Source organism: Podarcis filfolensis (genome assembly GCF_964270895.1).
Source record: "Podarcis filfolensis genome assembly, chromosome: 3".
Taxonomy (NCBI): Eukaryota; Metazoa; Chordata; class Lepidosauria; order Squamata; family Lacertidae; genus Podarcis; species Podarcis filfolensis.
Window position 1 is genome coordinate 74,756,658 of NC_139606.1, and position 15,882 is coordinate 74,772,539.

The following is a 15,882-nucleotide window of genomic DNA, read 5'->3' on the forward strand; positions in this document are numbered from 1 at the left end:
TTTTCACAGTGGCTTCCTAGAAATAGAAATGGTAAATAGTCAAATGGGAATATTCAAATAAGGGGTGGTTTGGGTCTTGCCAGAGATGAAAATAAAAATGTTTTCTTTATTATTGGCCTTTTACAATATTGTGTATCTCGGCACACTCTAGAAATACTATGGTGTGTCTAAATGCTACTGAAATCATTGGGGTTTTTTTTAGCACGCCCAGCTTATTATTCTTTTATGAAAGCTGTGACCTGACTCTGTCTTTCTTCGGAGTAAGCCCAGTAAATGGAAAGTTTGACACTCTTCGCCAGCATTTCTTTTTATTCTGAAATTGTTCCCTTCTGATCTGGGAAATATGATTTGGTGCGTTTCCATCCTATTTCCAAGCTCATCACTGCAAAAACATATGTATTTAAAAAACTGAGAATCTGTGGTACTTTTAAAATCCAATGAGAACCTGGAGGCTAAGCAAAAGTTCTTTGCTTTCGGTCTTGTTTTTAAGCAAATAGTGATTGGCCAAAGCAATATAATAGCGCAAAATAACTAACTACTTGCAGGACCTTAATTTGCAGGAATAAATTGTTGCAGCATTTGATTGACTCTGATGATTTGTGAATGTGCATCCTTCTAAGCTCCCTGTGACGCACTGACTTCTTTTTTTTAACTGTAATGCTGTTTGGCAGATTGGATGTGTGGTTTCCTCTCGTGTTCTCTGTTTCTGGATGCTGGAGACTCCTGCAGTAAGCAGTCGTGCTTATCAGAGCTGGAACACAGTGTGCCGAGTACAGGCATACCAGACTCCTGCCATGTCTATTCCAGAATTTAAATCACCAGAGACTTCAATAGCAAGTGACTTAATGCTGACCACAGCTGGGTGGATTTTGCATGGAGGAGGGCTGGAGAGGACTCAAACATCTGTTGGATAGCATGAAGAGAAGCATTGCTTCATTTGCAAGTTCAAAATACCTACACACACACACACACACACACACACACACACACACATATTAACCTGAACAGGTCCAGCAATATATGAAGCAACAGAATACAATTTTACAGTCTTCCCCAGCCTGATCATCTCTGATCATACTGCCTGGACCTGGTGGAAGTTGTTGTCCAAAACATTTGGAGGGCATGAAAAGACATATATGGAGACACACAAGCTGTAGCGCACTGGCCAGAACTCAGGCACACCTTTTGTCTTGCCTGTTTCCTTTCTTTTTCAGAGCCCCAGCCAAACAAGTTGCTTGTAGAATAACTTGCAGGCCAGGGTCCCATGGCTGGTGGGTTATTATGTGTTTCTTGCTGCTTCTTGCTGTTCAAGACTGAAGAAGGGGCAAGAGATAAGGCCTGTGTTGATTGCCCACAATGGGTTAAGCTTTACCTGTGCTGGGGAGGATCATGCCCTTATATTACATTAGGAGGAAAAATATTTTTGAGCATTAATGCAGATACATAGAAATAACTGCACTCAGGAAATGCGTCTGTTGAATAAATGAGTACCACTTTAACATAATCACTTCTCAGAAAAATTGCACTTTAAAGAGTGCTAGCTGCTGAAAATATAATTGTGCGAAAAATCATAATAATGGAATATTCTATACCAACCTGGTTTTCTGAAAGTTCTAGCATGTACTTTTTTAAATATTTATTTCATTTCTTTGGCCTTTGGTGCTGTGCATTATGAATGAGAATTTGCTGTTTTGGGAAACTTCATTATCTGTATCTTCGAAGCAAAGTAAATTGATTTTACATATAGATGCAACCCAAAATGATAAATGCCGAAGGGCCAGATACCATCTCCCTGTATCACTGCTGTATTCGTAATAGAGACGTGGGTGGTGCTGTGGTCTAAACCACTGAGCCTCTTGAGCTTGCCAATCAGAAGGTTGGCGGTTCAAATCCCCATGACTGGGTGAGCTCCCATTGCTCTGTCCCAGCTCCTGCCAACCTAGCAATTCGAAAGTACACCAGTGCAAGTAGATAAATAGGTACTACTGTAGCGGGAAAGTAAACAGTGTTTCCATGTGCTCTGGTTTCCGTCACGGTGTCCCGTTGCACTAGAAGCGGTTTAGTCATGCTGGCACATGGCCCGGGAGGCTGTCTGTGGACAAATGCCAGCTTCCTTGACCTGAAAGCAAGATGAGCGCCGCAACCCCATAGTCACCTTTGACTGGACTTAACCATCCAGAGGTCCTTTACCTTTTTTAAAAAAACACCTTTATCTGTATTCCTAATGCTGATGGATGTGTGATAACACCCTGAATTGCTGGGCAAATATGGTATAAACATCTATCCGAGACCATGACAGAGTTTTCAGATGATTTGCCCTGGTGACCCAAGTCTGGAAGAGGAAATGCTGGTGTTAACACTCAACTGTTATGTGAATCAAGTCCAGCCCTTAGATATGGCATAACTTTGCATGGTCTGAGGAATGGTCCAGCTCCGCAGACCCTGTGGGCGCTTTCTTAATCTCTTCAACAGCTGGCTGGGGTGAGGAGGAACAGGAAATGAAGAGAAAGACAACCATAGAGACTAATATAGATCACCACACAGAGAAAAAGAGTGAAGAGAATGTAGGGATGATGTGAGCTTGGAAAGAAGAAGTGGGGTCTCTCTGGAGGGGCAGGAGACTTACTGTACTCTGAAAGGGCCAGACTCCTCTTGAGGAGAAGGAGAGTCCACAGGGCATTATGATTTACAGTGTTGAAGGCCTTGGTCAGGTCAATAAATGCCATATACAGCGGTTGGCTTTGGTCTCTACATTTTTCTTGAAGCTGTCGAGCAGTGAAAATCATGTCCGCTGTCCCCCTAGAAGGTCAAAAACCATTTAGAGATTCAGGAAGGGTAGCCTTGAATATAGTTAGGAGATGGTTTGTTAAGATCCTTGCAAGAATTTTGCTAATAAAAAGATGCCTTGATAGTTTCCACAATCCATTCTGTCATCTTTTTTTAAAAAAGGTTGATAATATATCTGTATATATGTAACTATACTATGTAACCAAGTGACCCATGCACTGGCTCAGTTTGCTCCCCACATGCTAACTGTCAGTGGTTTCCCCCTTCTTGTCATTGTTTATCTTTAAACTGGACATAGACCAAAGAGAAAAACCCTTCAAATAAAGGCTTGTCCTCTGGCAGCCCTTCAAACCAAGTTTTTAGTCCTTATGTCTGGAAAGGCAGAGTTGAAAGTAGATGACCAATGTGCACTGAAATATCAGAAGTCAAAGGGGCACTCGAAAAAGTCTCCATTCCTAAACCGACTCACTTTTGTGGGTTATTTAACTGTTTAGTAAAGGATAAAAGGAGAATTCCCTGGATGCCTAGATCCAGGTTTGGGGGCAAATTCTCTCTTGGTGAGAAAACCCCAGCAGAGATTTAAAATCACAAAACATGCAGGAAAGTAAAGCGTGGAAATATAGGCTTAAAAAATGCCTCCTTTTAGCTAAGTCTAGGCAACCAACTTATTCAATGTTCTTAACTCCTTCATGCATTAACTAGATCTGCTGGTTATATGAGGCTGATTCTACTTTTTGAGCTTAGTGAAACTCACTTCAGACTACATGCTGTAGACTTGTTTTTATTGGGATGCTTTTTCTTCTTCTTGATTTTGATTCAGATTTTAGATTTTTGTTGTTGCTGTTGTTCTGCTGTAGACAACCCTACAAACCATCTGGCTGAAGGGTGGTATATAAATGCATAAAATAAATAAATAGGAATAGTGATCATGCTGCATATTTTAGCAGTTGAGGGTGGAGTTTCTTCCCCCTTCAATATCTAGCAAAGCCAGAAATGGAAGAGAAGCCAGTATATATGTTGGCTGTATATTTCCTCCAGTATAGGAGGCAGAATGGCTTTGAATAGTAGGGTTCATGATCGGGGAGTGCTATCATGCTTACATCCTGCTTGTGGGCTTCGCATAGACTGGCCACTGCGAAAATTAGATTAGATAGACCTGGACTTGATGGGCCTTTGGTTTGATCCAGCAGTGCTCCTCTTCTGTTCTTATATATATGTTCAGAAAAGATGATGCAGAACAAAAAATGTGACTAAATTATACAAAATAAGATTGTCTGCTATGTTAACATGCTGAATCTGCATCTTTTATACCACAAAATCCAGCTTTCCGTGGCACAAAAGTTGGATTGCCCTGAAAAATTATTTATTTTTCTTCTTTTTAATAGGGTACAATGTTGTACCCTGTTAAATGGGTGGCACTGTGGGTTAAACCACAGAGCCTAGGGCTTGCCGATCAGAAGGTCGGTAGTTCGAATCCCCACGACGGGGTGAGCTCCAGTTGCTCGGTCCCTGCTCCTGCCAACCTAGCAGTTCGAAAGCACAAAGTGCAAGTAGATAAATAGGTACCGCACCAGCGGGAAGGTAAACGGCTTTTCTGTGTGCTGCTCTGGTTCACCAGAAGCGGCTTAGTCATGCTAGTCACATGACTCAGAAGCTGTACGCCAGCTCCCTCGGCCAATAAAGTGAGATGAGCACCACAACCCCAGAGTCGTCCATGACTGGACCTAATGGTCAGGGGTACCTTTACCTTTACCTTTACCTTTACCTTTACCTTTAATGTTGCTCTGACTACTGATTACGATATGTCTTGTAAGAAAACAGCTCTGAATTTGAGTGTCCATGGGCCAGATGGCCTAACTGCTAATTCTCAGTTCCCTTACTCAGGAAATGAGCACAACATGTTTCTTTTTGTGTTTTCTAGGCCCCACTCGCAAAATGCCACCAACTGCCAGTGCCATGGACTTCTTCCAACTCTTTGTCCCTGACAACTTGCTGAAGAACGTGGTCGTGCAAACCAATATGTACGCCAAGAAGTACCAGGAGCGGTTTGGGAGTGATGATGCCTGGGTAGACGTCACTCTGACAGAAATCAAGGCTTTCCTCGCGTACATGATATCCACCAGCACTCACCATTGCGAGTCCGTACTCAGCATCTGGAGTAGTGGTTTCTATAGCAACAAGAGCATAGCACTGATCATGACTCAGCCGAGATTTGAGAAGATCCTCAAGTACTTCCATATTGTGGCCTTCCGTTCCAGTCAGACTACGCACGGCCTCTACAAAATCCAGCCCTTTCTGGACTCCCTGCAACACAGCTTTGACTCTGCCTTTAAGCCTTCCCAAACCCAGGTGAGATATGGTTCCTTGGCTGTGGGAGATCTTTGGTTACTCCATGCTGGTACGTCAGAGGCTCTTTTATACCAAAGCTGCAGAACATAAATGTATCCAACTTTCCTGATACTGTGGTACCTCAGTTTTCGAACGTAATCCATTTCAGAAGACTGGTTGGCTTCCGAAATGTTCAAAAACCGAGGCACAAAGGCCGCCTGCAATTTCCACTGAGAAAATTGGGGGGAGGGGAATGCAGCGGAAGCCGTTTGACTTCCGAGGCGCGTTTGAAAACGGAAGCAATTACTTCTGGGTTTTCAGCGTTCGAAAACTAAAACTTTCGGATTCCAATGCTTGAAAAGAGAGGTACCACTGTAAACAGCTGATTAACGTAATAGGATCTCATAATACAAAATAAAAGTGGATCATGTAAGAGGCCGCTGAGATTATTACTTTTACTATGTTACACTTTTCGTGTTTTTACATTGTAAACTGCCCTATGATATTCAGATGAAGGGCAGTATAGAAATATAATAAATTTAAAAAATTTAAAAAAGAATTTTTTCAAGTGCACATTTAGCACGCACTCCCAGCAGTGCAAAGCATGAATGTGCAGCGGTGTGTTTGTGAATGCATGTCATACAGTTTTGTGGTACATCAAGATAAGTATGTACAAATCTATCCTGAGCTAAGGCAGGCACTTAATTCAATCACAAAATAAGCCATGCTACTAAGGTTTAAAGTTCATATATGATATTTCTTTTCAGTAAATTGATTAGCTTAGCTGTAATCAAATTAAGATGAAACCAGTCACCAACAAACCAAAAGAATTAGCCAGTAGGAGCTACTGGTTTTCATTTTGGAAGGTGGTGAATCAGAGGGATAAATTAATTCAGCTTGTGTCTGTACTATTTCTCTTTATGGCTAATTGTTTAATTGAATTGAAGACTGGAACCCAGTATTAAATGTTAAGCCTTTCCAACATGAAGGTATAGCATGCTTTATAAGTGAAGAATATTCTTGGAAGGCTGTTAGTGAGAGAATATTCTGCTGACTAAAGAGTGGAATGTGTTTTATCCCCACTTGATGACTGCAGCATCGGGTGTGAGAATTAGCCACCAGAGATATGCTAATAAGAAGACTGGGAAAGTGTCTTCACCACTGCCTCCACCGCCACAAAAATCTAAAGATGCTGTTACTTTAACATTTCTTTCCCAAATAAAACAACATTTCTAGCCACGTTGACAAACTGCAGCAGCTAGGCAAATGCTCTTAGAGCCTAGAATGCCTTATTCTGAGGAAGGAACTCCCCATGGCCCTTCCTCAGAGGCTGTGAGGAACTACTTTCGGCTGGTGGAGAGGATTCAATTGTGACCAACCCTCCACAGGTGGAGAGCAGATGGATTTGACACGCACACCTCCCTACTGAAGCAGCATGGCTTGCATTTGGTGCCAAATTTAAATGGCAAGGAATACAAGTTGTGCTTGCAAAGGCGCCATCAGGGGCCTTAGAGTGTGCTACCAATCATTCATTGGGAAGCATATTGTATTCTGCACTCTTTGACCATGACCATGGCGATGGGGGTGGATCCACTTGTTTGCTCCCACGTGGATCCGATGTCTGTTGAAAGCAGTGCAAATTTAAACAGCGCCAAATTCAACCTGTGCAGGCGAAGGGACAGCCAAGACTTCTGTTTACTTTTTTTGCAGCCGCAGCTGACATCCTGACATGTGGGCATGGCTGGGGGGGGGGGGATGGCTTCATGGACCAAATTAAAAGCCCTGGTGGGCCTAATTAATTCCATGGGCTGCTGGTTCCCCATACATGGACTAGAGTGAGGCAGGGAGGAGGTGGAGATGGAAGCAGAGAGACTTGCCATGTCTGTGGGCACCCAGTGTCAATAACTGGAACCAGGCAATGACAAGGGCGCACAAGCCTTGGAGGACGCAGGATGTGTCAGTTTACTACTCCACTTCATCCACAGCCCAAGATAATGGTCTCAGCTTGCCTCATTATCACCTGGCTGCCAATGCACACCTGCCCTGGTGACAATCACGGCCGGGGCAAAGGCTTAAAGCCCTTCTCCCCCAACCTGTGTTGCTCCACTTGAGATCAGAGGCCAGGTTTTTACTTCAACATAATATCACGTCTGGTTTGACCCTAAGATTAACTGGAAATCAATGGAATTAAATTAGCCGTGACGTTGTCCAGGTTCCCATTGCTCACGGTGGGAATTTGTTGCAGATGACACAACCTTGATGGCAGAAAGTGAGGAGGAATTAAAGAACCTCTTAATGAGGGTGAAAGAGGAGAGTGCAAAATATGGTCTGAAGCACAACATCAAAAAAACTAAGATCATGGCCACTGGTCCCAACACCTCCTGGCAAATAGAAGGGGAAGAAATGGAGGAAGTGAGAGGTTTTACTTTCTTGGGCTCCATGATCACTGCAGATGGTGACAGCAGCCACGAAATTAGAAGACGCCTGCTTCTTGGGAGAAAAGCAATGACAAACCTAGACAGCATCTTAAAAAGCAGAGACATCACCTTGCTGACAAAGGTCCGCATAGTTAAAGCTATGGTTTTCCCAGTAGTGATGTATGGAAGTGAGAGCTGGATCATAAAGAAGGCTGATTGCCGAAGAATTGATGCTTTTGAATTATGGTGCTGGAGGAGACTCTTGAGGAAATCAGCCCTGAGTGCTCACTAGAAGGACAGATTCTGAAGCTGAAGCTCCAATACTTTGGCCACCTCATGAGAAAAGAAGACTTCCTGGAAAACACCCTGATGTTGGGAAAGATTGGGACGACAGAGGACGAGATGGTTGGACAGTGTTCTCAAAGCTACTAAAATGTGTTTGACCAAACTGTGGGAGGCAGTGGAAGACAGGAGTGCCTGGCGTGCTCTGGTCCATGGGGTCACGAAGAGTCGGACACGACTAAACAACAACAACAAATCTGCTCGTTGTTTTTCAGTGGTGTCAGTTCACACATTCAGATACCAGCAGATATCATTAAGTGACGTCCATGCATGTGAGCTGGCCTTTAAATGCATTGAATGTCAAAGGCTTAAAAGCTTAATCATATCTGACTGCTATAATTCTGAATTCTATCTAATCCGTCTCCCCATTTCCAAGTCCTTTTGCCAAGAATACTTTGCTCCTGTTTGAAATACTTATGTGGCTGGAATCAGCCTTATATAACGCTGAACATCTGGCTCTGCCTATATACCTGTGTTTGGCCCTATGTTGAAGATTTGCTAAAGCAAATTAAATTGTCTTTGTCTCTTTGGTCTGCCTCTCTTCCAGTACTAATGGAAGAACGCAGATTTCAGAGTGGCAGATGCTGAAATAGCTGTTTTTGCGGTAGTTTAGCACAGATTTCAAATGAATTATTCAGAGACCTTTAAGTTTGGCACCTCTTTCCCTTGACAGCATTTTGGTTATTGAATTTATTTTCTAATGTGCCAAGGTTAACAATATACAAAAAGTGGTACATAAAATAGCAAAGGTGGGGGTGGGAGGAGATACTTCAGTTTGCTTCTGATTTAAGAAAGACTGTTACTGGATGTTGAAAGGCTGAGATTCCCTAGAGTTTGAACCTTGCAATCCGTACCACCCAGCATTTCACTAAAGGAATTAGTTGAATTCTTTTGTGATCACTTATAGTCTAGAAATTGTTGCCATTTTGTTGTCATCATTGTCACCACTATGAAAGTGTGTGTGTGTGTGTGTGGTCTACTCCAAAGTCTCTAGGCAACCTGCAATATAAAAAATAAAAATGTTAATTAAAAATGACATAAAATTGCATGCAGGCACCAGTAACCTACCCCTCCCTTATACCAAGCTGTATGGAAGACACTTCCCTTCCCAAACCAATGAAACTTAACAACCTGAATAAACAATATTAAAATTGTCATCAGAAGGAAGATGTTAACTCTAAAAGCTTTAAAACTAGGCTGCTGCTGAAACCAATAAAACTTCTAAAATTTACTATAAACCTAGGCAGGGAATAATGTATTTGCTTGACCCTGAAAGAGTATTGCGCAGAAGACACCAGGCAAATTTCCCTGGGGAGCATTCTGTATTGGGGGGGGGGACCACTGACAAGCCCCACCCCCCTCATTGTCACACTCTGTAACTCTGATGGAGCAACCACCCTGAAGAAGGCCTTTGTAAGGTTCAGGTGGTAAAGGAAAAAGGTACTGGAGTCCCAGACTATGTATGGTTTTGTTGGTTAACACCAGCACCTTCAATTATTTGCCTTTAAATCTCCTTTTCTACAACACTTTGTCCTAACTCCTCTTAGATAAGCAGTCGGATGGATGGATATAGCTTCAAGGCAAATTAAACACAATAACCCGCTTGTACAAAGTGGTGTCTTTGTTAAGGTGCCACATTCTAGTATTAAAACTTACTTGAGGAGGTAAGTGACTGAGGAGAATTGCTAGGGGCTCAGGGTAGCTGCTGGCTTAGCATCCATATTTCTTTAGGACAGGCCCGTCCAACTCCCAAGAGACTGCAATCTACTCCCAGTGATCTACCCATTGTCATTGAGGATTGACCCGAATTATTGAGCTTTTTGGGGGGGAGACCAGAGTTGCTTAGCTTTGGGGGGACACACACAGTTTTTGAGCTTTTTTTAAGGGAGAGTGACATACTTCGCTCATCTCACACTCCGCCAGTAACAAACGCACACAGCGCTTAGGTCAATTGCCGTATTCAACATCGCAATGATAAAACACCAAACTCCACCCACTTGATGTGATGGAGGGACAGAACGAGGGGGGAGGGGGTGGAAACATTCATTCCGAAGTTTTTCTAACCCAGCAATCGATAAGGATCCCGTGATTGACAGGGGATCTACCTGTCGATCGCGGTCAACTGGTTGAACATGTCTGCTTTAGGATATCAAAAAGACTTTGCCCAGCTCCACACATCTGTGCCTCTTGGGTTTTTTTAGTATAATCTGCGTGTTTTGCTATGGTGCTTTCAGGTGGTGCTGTGAATCTTTTATGAGCTATTAAGGGCTTGCATAAATGAAGACGTGCAGCAGCTCCAGAGGTGAAGATGTGTAGATGTAAGGCTGGCAGGGAGAAATTTTGTTATAACAATATCCAATATGTTTGAAGGCAGGCATATTTGAATGTTAAACTCTCGGTATCAAAACCCTGAGCCACGCTTCCACTCGACTTTCAGAATATACCCCCATGGTGGTTCAAGAAAACACTACACATCTTATAGATGTCCCTTGTAGAGAGACCAGGCAGATGTTCTGCAGGCTGAGAATCCAGACACCCTGGGTATTGTTTTTCAGCTGGTCCTAGATGGGCTTGCACTCCCCCTGAGGGATCAATGTGTGCAGTTTGGGAGTTCTCCTAAAGTCCTCTTCAGGTATTCTGAACAGCATGTATGTCATAGAATTGTAGGGTTGGAAGGGTCACCAAGAGTCATCTAGTCCGAACCATTACAAGGAAGAGAGAGTTTGAAGGAGCACATCAGCTCTGCCCCCGCCCCAAATTGGCTGTTGCCCACCATGTTGTTCCCCCAGTGACTGCCAACAATGGAGAAGTCTCCTGCAATTGTTTTTATTTATTTATATTTTATTGAAAACTTTCAGTGGACAAATGAAGGGAAAGAAATGAAAAAAGAAAAGAAAAGGGTGCTTGAAACTGTAATACAATGTGATATATAGGTATATAAGTAATGCTGTTGTTCCAACAAGTGTACAATTATTAGCAGGTCGTTATAATTTTTATAAACGCACTCGCAAGTATCGTTATATTTATCTGTACACAATCTGCATCTAAAAGCAATCCGTTCCTACGAAGTGATGTCCATGCTTGGGTGGGCTCAATACACAACAGATTCAATTTAATGTACAGATTGTTTTGCTGAACAGCTGGAATTAATCCCATTTTCCAAATAACTTTCACGTGGACTGTGAGGATCCTCTCGTCATCAGTTTTAAGTGGCATTGTATGTCCCAATTCCTTGGGTTATGTGGAACATAATAAATATGTTGCTTAAAAAAAAATCTACATTCATTTGTGGCTTCAAACTTTTCTCTCTGCTATTCGCTTTTTAATGATAATTGCACAGGTGAGCCCCGTGATGCGTTGAAGATGCTTTCCAAAACAGACCTATGTTTTGAATGAGCAACCTTTTCATTTTATTTTTTAAAAAAATCTCATTTGATGGCTTGATGCTGTTGGGTAGCCGGAGGAGTGGAACGTGGCTGGCAAGAAGCAACATGAACTCGGCCAAAGATTAACATTCTGGAGGGAATTAAAATTACCAAGGCATAGCTCTCAGGAGGGAACAACAAGTTCATTATAAGCAAGCTGTTCTTTGCTCCGCTTGCAGTCTACAAATTCACAAGGGCTAAAGTAAATGTTTCGACTAGCGATAATCAGAGAAATAAGGGCTAAGCAAAGATGATGACCCTACCTCCTCATATTTGAGAAGATTGTTTTCCCCAAATAAACCATACATGGCAGAAAGAACAAACCACACATGGTTTAGTTGGATAACACCATAGCTTGTTTGAACTAGGCCAGAGTGCGCTGTTCAGACATGAACAACATAGTTTTGTTGCAGCTGCTAGAATGGGTTGTGTATAACCCCCTATGAATTATAATCCAAAATGTATTGGGATCTAGATAATCTGAAGTTTTCATCATTCTATCTATCTATCATCTATCTATCTATCATCTATCTCTATCTATCTATCTATCTATCTATCTATCTATCTATCTATCTATCTATCTATCTATATCTATCTATCTATCTATCTATCATCTATCTATCATCTGTCTATCTATCTATCTATCTATCTATCTATCTATCTATCATCTATCTATCATCTATCTATCATCTATCTATCTAGTCTATATCTATCGTCTATCTATCTATCTCGCAATTGTCTTTGTTGCATAGAACAGCAATTGACTCTGCTAAGGATTGGGGGTTGAGGAGAGAATATTTTTGTTTGTTTCATCACATCCATGGTCTTCCTTTCCCTTCCAAGGAACTCAGAGCCAGGTTTGTGACTGGAATATCATGGGAAAGGTCAACCTTATACAACTCCATATCCTCCACCCTGGGACCTCAAATAATGGGGGCGGAAATATGTGTGCAACTCAACAATTTATCGGTTTGTTCCAATAAATGGAAATATTGGTGAACGCCAGGTGATGCTGAGTCAGGTTAATTCTATCTTTTACCTCTTCTGCTTTAAGTCCTTAAGGATGTTGCCCCTTTCTTGACTCTTTCAATAGCTTGCGCCTGTGTGCACCACAGCCTTCAGGGTTTTCCTGTGCCTCTGGACATATATTCTGGCTGGGCTTTTTTAGCTTACAATGTGGCAAGCCTGTGTTATTTTATTTCCACAACAACCCAGCGATGTAGATTAGGCTCAGAGATAGCAACTGAGCCAAGGTCACCTGGTAAGCTTCACAGCTGAATGGGGTTTGGTTGAAATCCGACACTTGATCCACTTTGCCATGCTTGCTTTAGAGAAATTGAAAACCCTGTTTTCCTTCCCAGTGATAGAATAACACAACCCCGTTGTGATTTTAGGTACTCCATGAACCTCTGATTGACGAAGATCCGGTTTTCATTGCCACCTGCACAGAGCGAGAGTTACGCAAGAGGAAAAAGCGGAAATTCAGTCTCTGGGTACGGCAGTGCTCATCAACTGGTTTTATCTGCCAGGTAAGAGCCTGTGGAATTGGCCTCAGCCCTGAGTCAGGCATCTGCACAGAAAAGTGCCTTGATTTGCACTTTAAGGCATTTTCCAAAAGAATACAAGGGGGAGCGACTGTCTGTCCTGTACAGAAAAAAGCCTTAGTCCCAAGTCTTTGTTTGCATAATTTATGTTAAATTGAAACTTCCCCAAGCCCTCTGGTAACAAGAATAATGTTTCCTGTCCATCAACAGCCCCCTGCATGGGCCAAGCTAACACTGTTTATATGAAAAAGTGTGGCAGGTTTTTAAAAAATATCCTAGGGAAGTTCATCTTGTCCTTCCTGCCAGTCTGAAGATTGTTGTTTTCTATGCCTCCTAATTGTATTGAATAATTCAGACTGCAAGCCCAAGGTACCTCAGCAAGAGATACAATTTCTGACTAAGTGTCCATCCCTTAAAGATGTGGCCTATACAGTTTTTCCTTCAACAAATCCTGGGTATCTATTGCAGGGTGTGGTCGGGGAGAGACAAAATGAAGGCGGGGGGAGTTGCTCCATCCCAGAATGAACCATAATCCTCATATTCCCAGCTTTCATTTTAAAAAACCCAAAACCTACTATGTTGCAACCACTTGTAGCACCTGAGACAAAATGGATAGGAAGTATTATTTTCAATTTTTGTGAGAAATTAGTCCTATTGCCCCTTTTTGGTATTTTATTTGGATTTAAAAACAAAAACAAAAAACAAGCAATTTTATGAAATAAATACTTTGCACATCTCCCCCCTCCCCCCCCAAAAAACCAGCAACACAAAAACCAGTGGATGCCCACATTTCCATTTGCATGGTTTAGGACATAGGAGGGAATTGGCAGGGAGCACTAGATGATGGTCATAGAATCACAGAATTGTAGAATTGGAAGGGACTGTGAGGATTATCTAGTCCAATGCCCTGCAATGCAGGAATATGCAGCTGTCCCATACGGGGATCAAACCTGCAACCTTAGTGTTATCAGCACCATGCTCTCACCAACTGAGCTATCCAAGCAGTAAAGCCATTATGGACTGGGCCCAAATTTCAGAGAGGGCTTGGGCTTGGCTTCTGATGGACCATGGATTTCTGAGTTGAAATCATTCTGAAACCCCCATTTCTAAAATTTGTCATCATAACCAGTTACTTCCCATGCTGACATTGCTGCACTTCCCATTGGCATAGTAGCTGTGTCTTCAACTCCTACATCACAGCCTCGGGATTCTTACAGGAGCATCACGGGGGAAAGCCATGGGCGATAGTTCCCATGGTATAAGACTTTTTGTTTGGCCTTCATGGACTTTGGCACTGAAGGATAAGAAGGAGAAAGAGCAAGGTCTATAGATCATAAAATGAAAACTGTTACAAATGTAGACTTGCTGGAGAGATTCCAGCTACTCTGGGCTCCAAATATAATTTATTTTCTGCCCTCAGTCCATCTCCATTAACATACATCTTCAAACTGTCAAAGTCAATGAGAATGGATGACACTCCGCACGTCACAGGATCAAGCTCAACAGCTTGAGCAAAATAATGAACTTGACACTTGCGTTTGACTTGCATCCAAATAACTCCCAAGTAATCTCAAGAGCCTTTGTCTATGCACATCTTGACAGCCCTCTGTTCATATTTGAAAGGATCAGGTGAGAAAGAAGTTCAAGAAGTTGTGAAAATGAACATTTCAAAAAGTGTGAACCCATCAATATCACAGCTTGCAAGAACAGGTGTGATGTTTTCCCCCCCAGTGACTAGAGACTTAAATACCACATTCACCTTTATGTTGACGACCTTTCCAGTACATTTATACAAAGGCCCTGTGGAAGTCAACCACTTATTTGGAGACTGCCTGCTGTTCTATGAAGGAGGAAAACAATAATTTGCTCAATGCACCAAAAGGAGGCTTTAGTTTAGTCTAAATGATTGGTTCCAACATGGAGATAATTGACTTAAGTGAGAAGAAATGGTAAACTCTCTGCAGCTATCTGTATGAGAGCATCTTTCTAACAAAAACAGTTTCTACGAATGTAGAAGCCCAAAGTTCTTGAATCCAAAATGCCATTTATTATACTTTATGTTTTGATTTTATGTTTCCATATAGCTTACATTTAAAGAAATCTCATTCAGATGAGTAAAAAGATAAAGCAAAGCAATAAATTGCACAAAAGCCAAAACTGGTGTAGCCTGTGGGGTTTATGGGTGGAATTCAACTCATGAGTCTCATCCACGAAACTTCTACCCATGCAATGGGACTTCTTTGCCCCCTGCCCAGCCTTCATACTAGCTATGTTACTTAGCACCTGGGGATCACAGCTTCGGATGCAGGTGCCTGTAGGAATGTCTGTTCCCACATCAACACACCAGTGCATTGAAGCCAACAGATGAGGCACTCCTTTGGGTGCCATACTAAGGTGAGGCAGATGGCAGCCATAGAAGAGGGCCTTTTCTGTGATGGCACCACTTTCCCTCTCAGTAGAAACTCACCTGGTGTCTATGTTGCCTGACATAGACCTTACCTTTCAGCCATTGTGATTGAATTGTTTCCTTCTGCTGCTTTTAATTGACGATCTTTTTCTTTTTAATTATGCTTTTATTCTGATTTTTGGCTTGGTGCTTCTCTTGATGTTAACTTGTGCCCATCAGATCTCAAAATGCAGAGAAAGCTGATTTTTCATTTGTTGGTAGGTTTTAAATACCCCCCGGCCCCCGTCCAGGTTCTTTTCCCTAAGCTAAACACATACCGCTTTTCTGATAGGATTTACCTTCTAGATTCTTTATCATCTTTGCAGTTCTGCTCTTTATCTCTGTACTCTGTATCAATAACCTTCTTTTAACCGTGGTGTCCAGAAGTGAGGAAAATAATTTCCAAATGATAAGCCGGGATAATAATTTTCCATTCCCAATGCAGTCTGACTGGCACGGCATGCTTCCAGTTTAATTAAGCCATGAAGAGATGTGGAGGCAGATCATCTCATGGTCCTGCCACTCAAATGACAGCTTCCAAACTGAATCAGGAAGTTAGAGCTGTGACTGGGGATGGGGAGAAATTTGATTCA

The 15,882-nt window shown here is 42.2% G+C and overlaps 2 protein-coding genes across 2 annotated transcripts in view; both read left to right on the top strand.

Annotated features, from left to right (window-relative positions):
* LOC310759185 (uncharacterized protein) overlaps positions 1-15,882 on the top strand; it is a 146,547-nt gene that overhangs the window by 73,692 nt on the left and 56,973 nt on the right. The gene's annotated exons all lie outside the window — the stretch shown is intronic.
* The window catches only part of PGBD5 (piggyBac transposable element derived 5), an 80,330-nt gene that overhangs the window by 33,395 nt on the left and 31,053 nt on the right, over positions 1-15,882 (top strand). The window contains exons 2-3 of the mRNA XM_083606045.1: positions 4,709-5,136; positions 12,694-12,828. Of these exons, the coding sequence (XP_083462171.1) occupies positions 4,709-5,136; positions 12,694-12,828 (563 nt within the window). The remainder of the gene's footprint in view (positions 1-4,708; positions 5,137-12,693; positions 12,829-15,882) is intronic.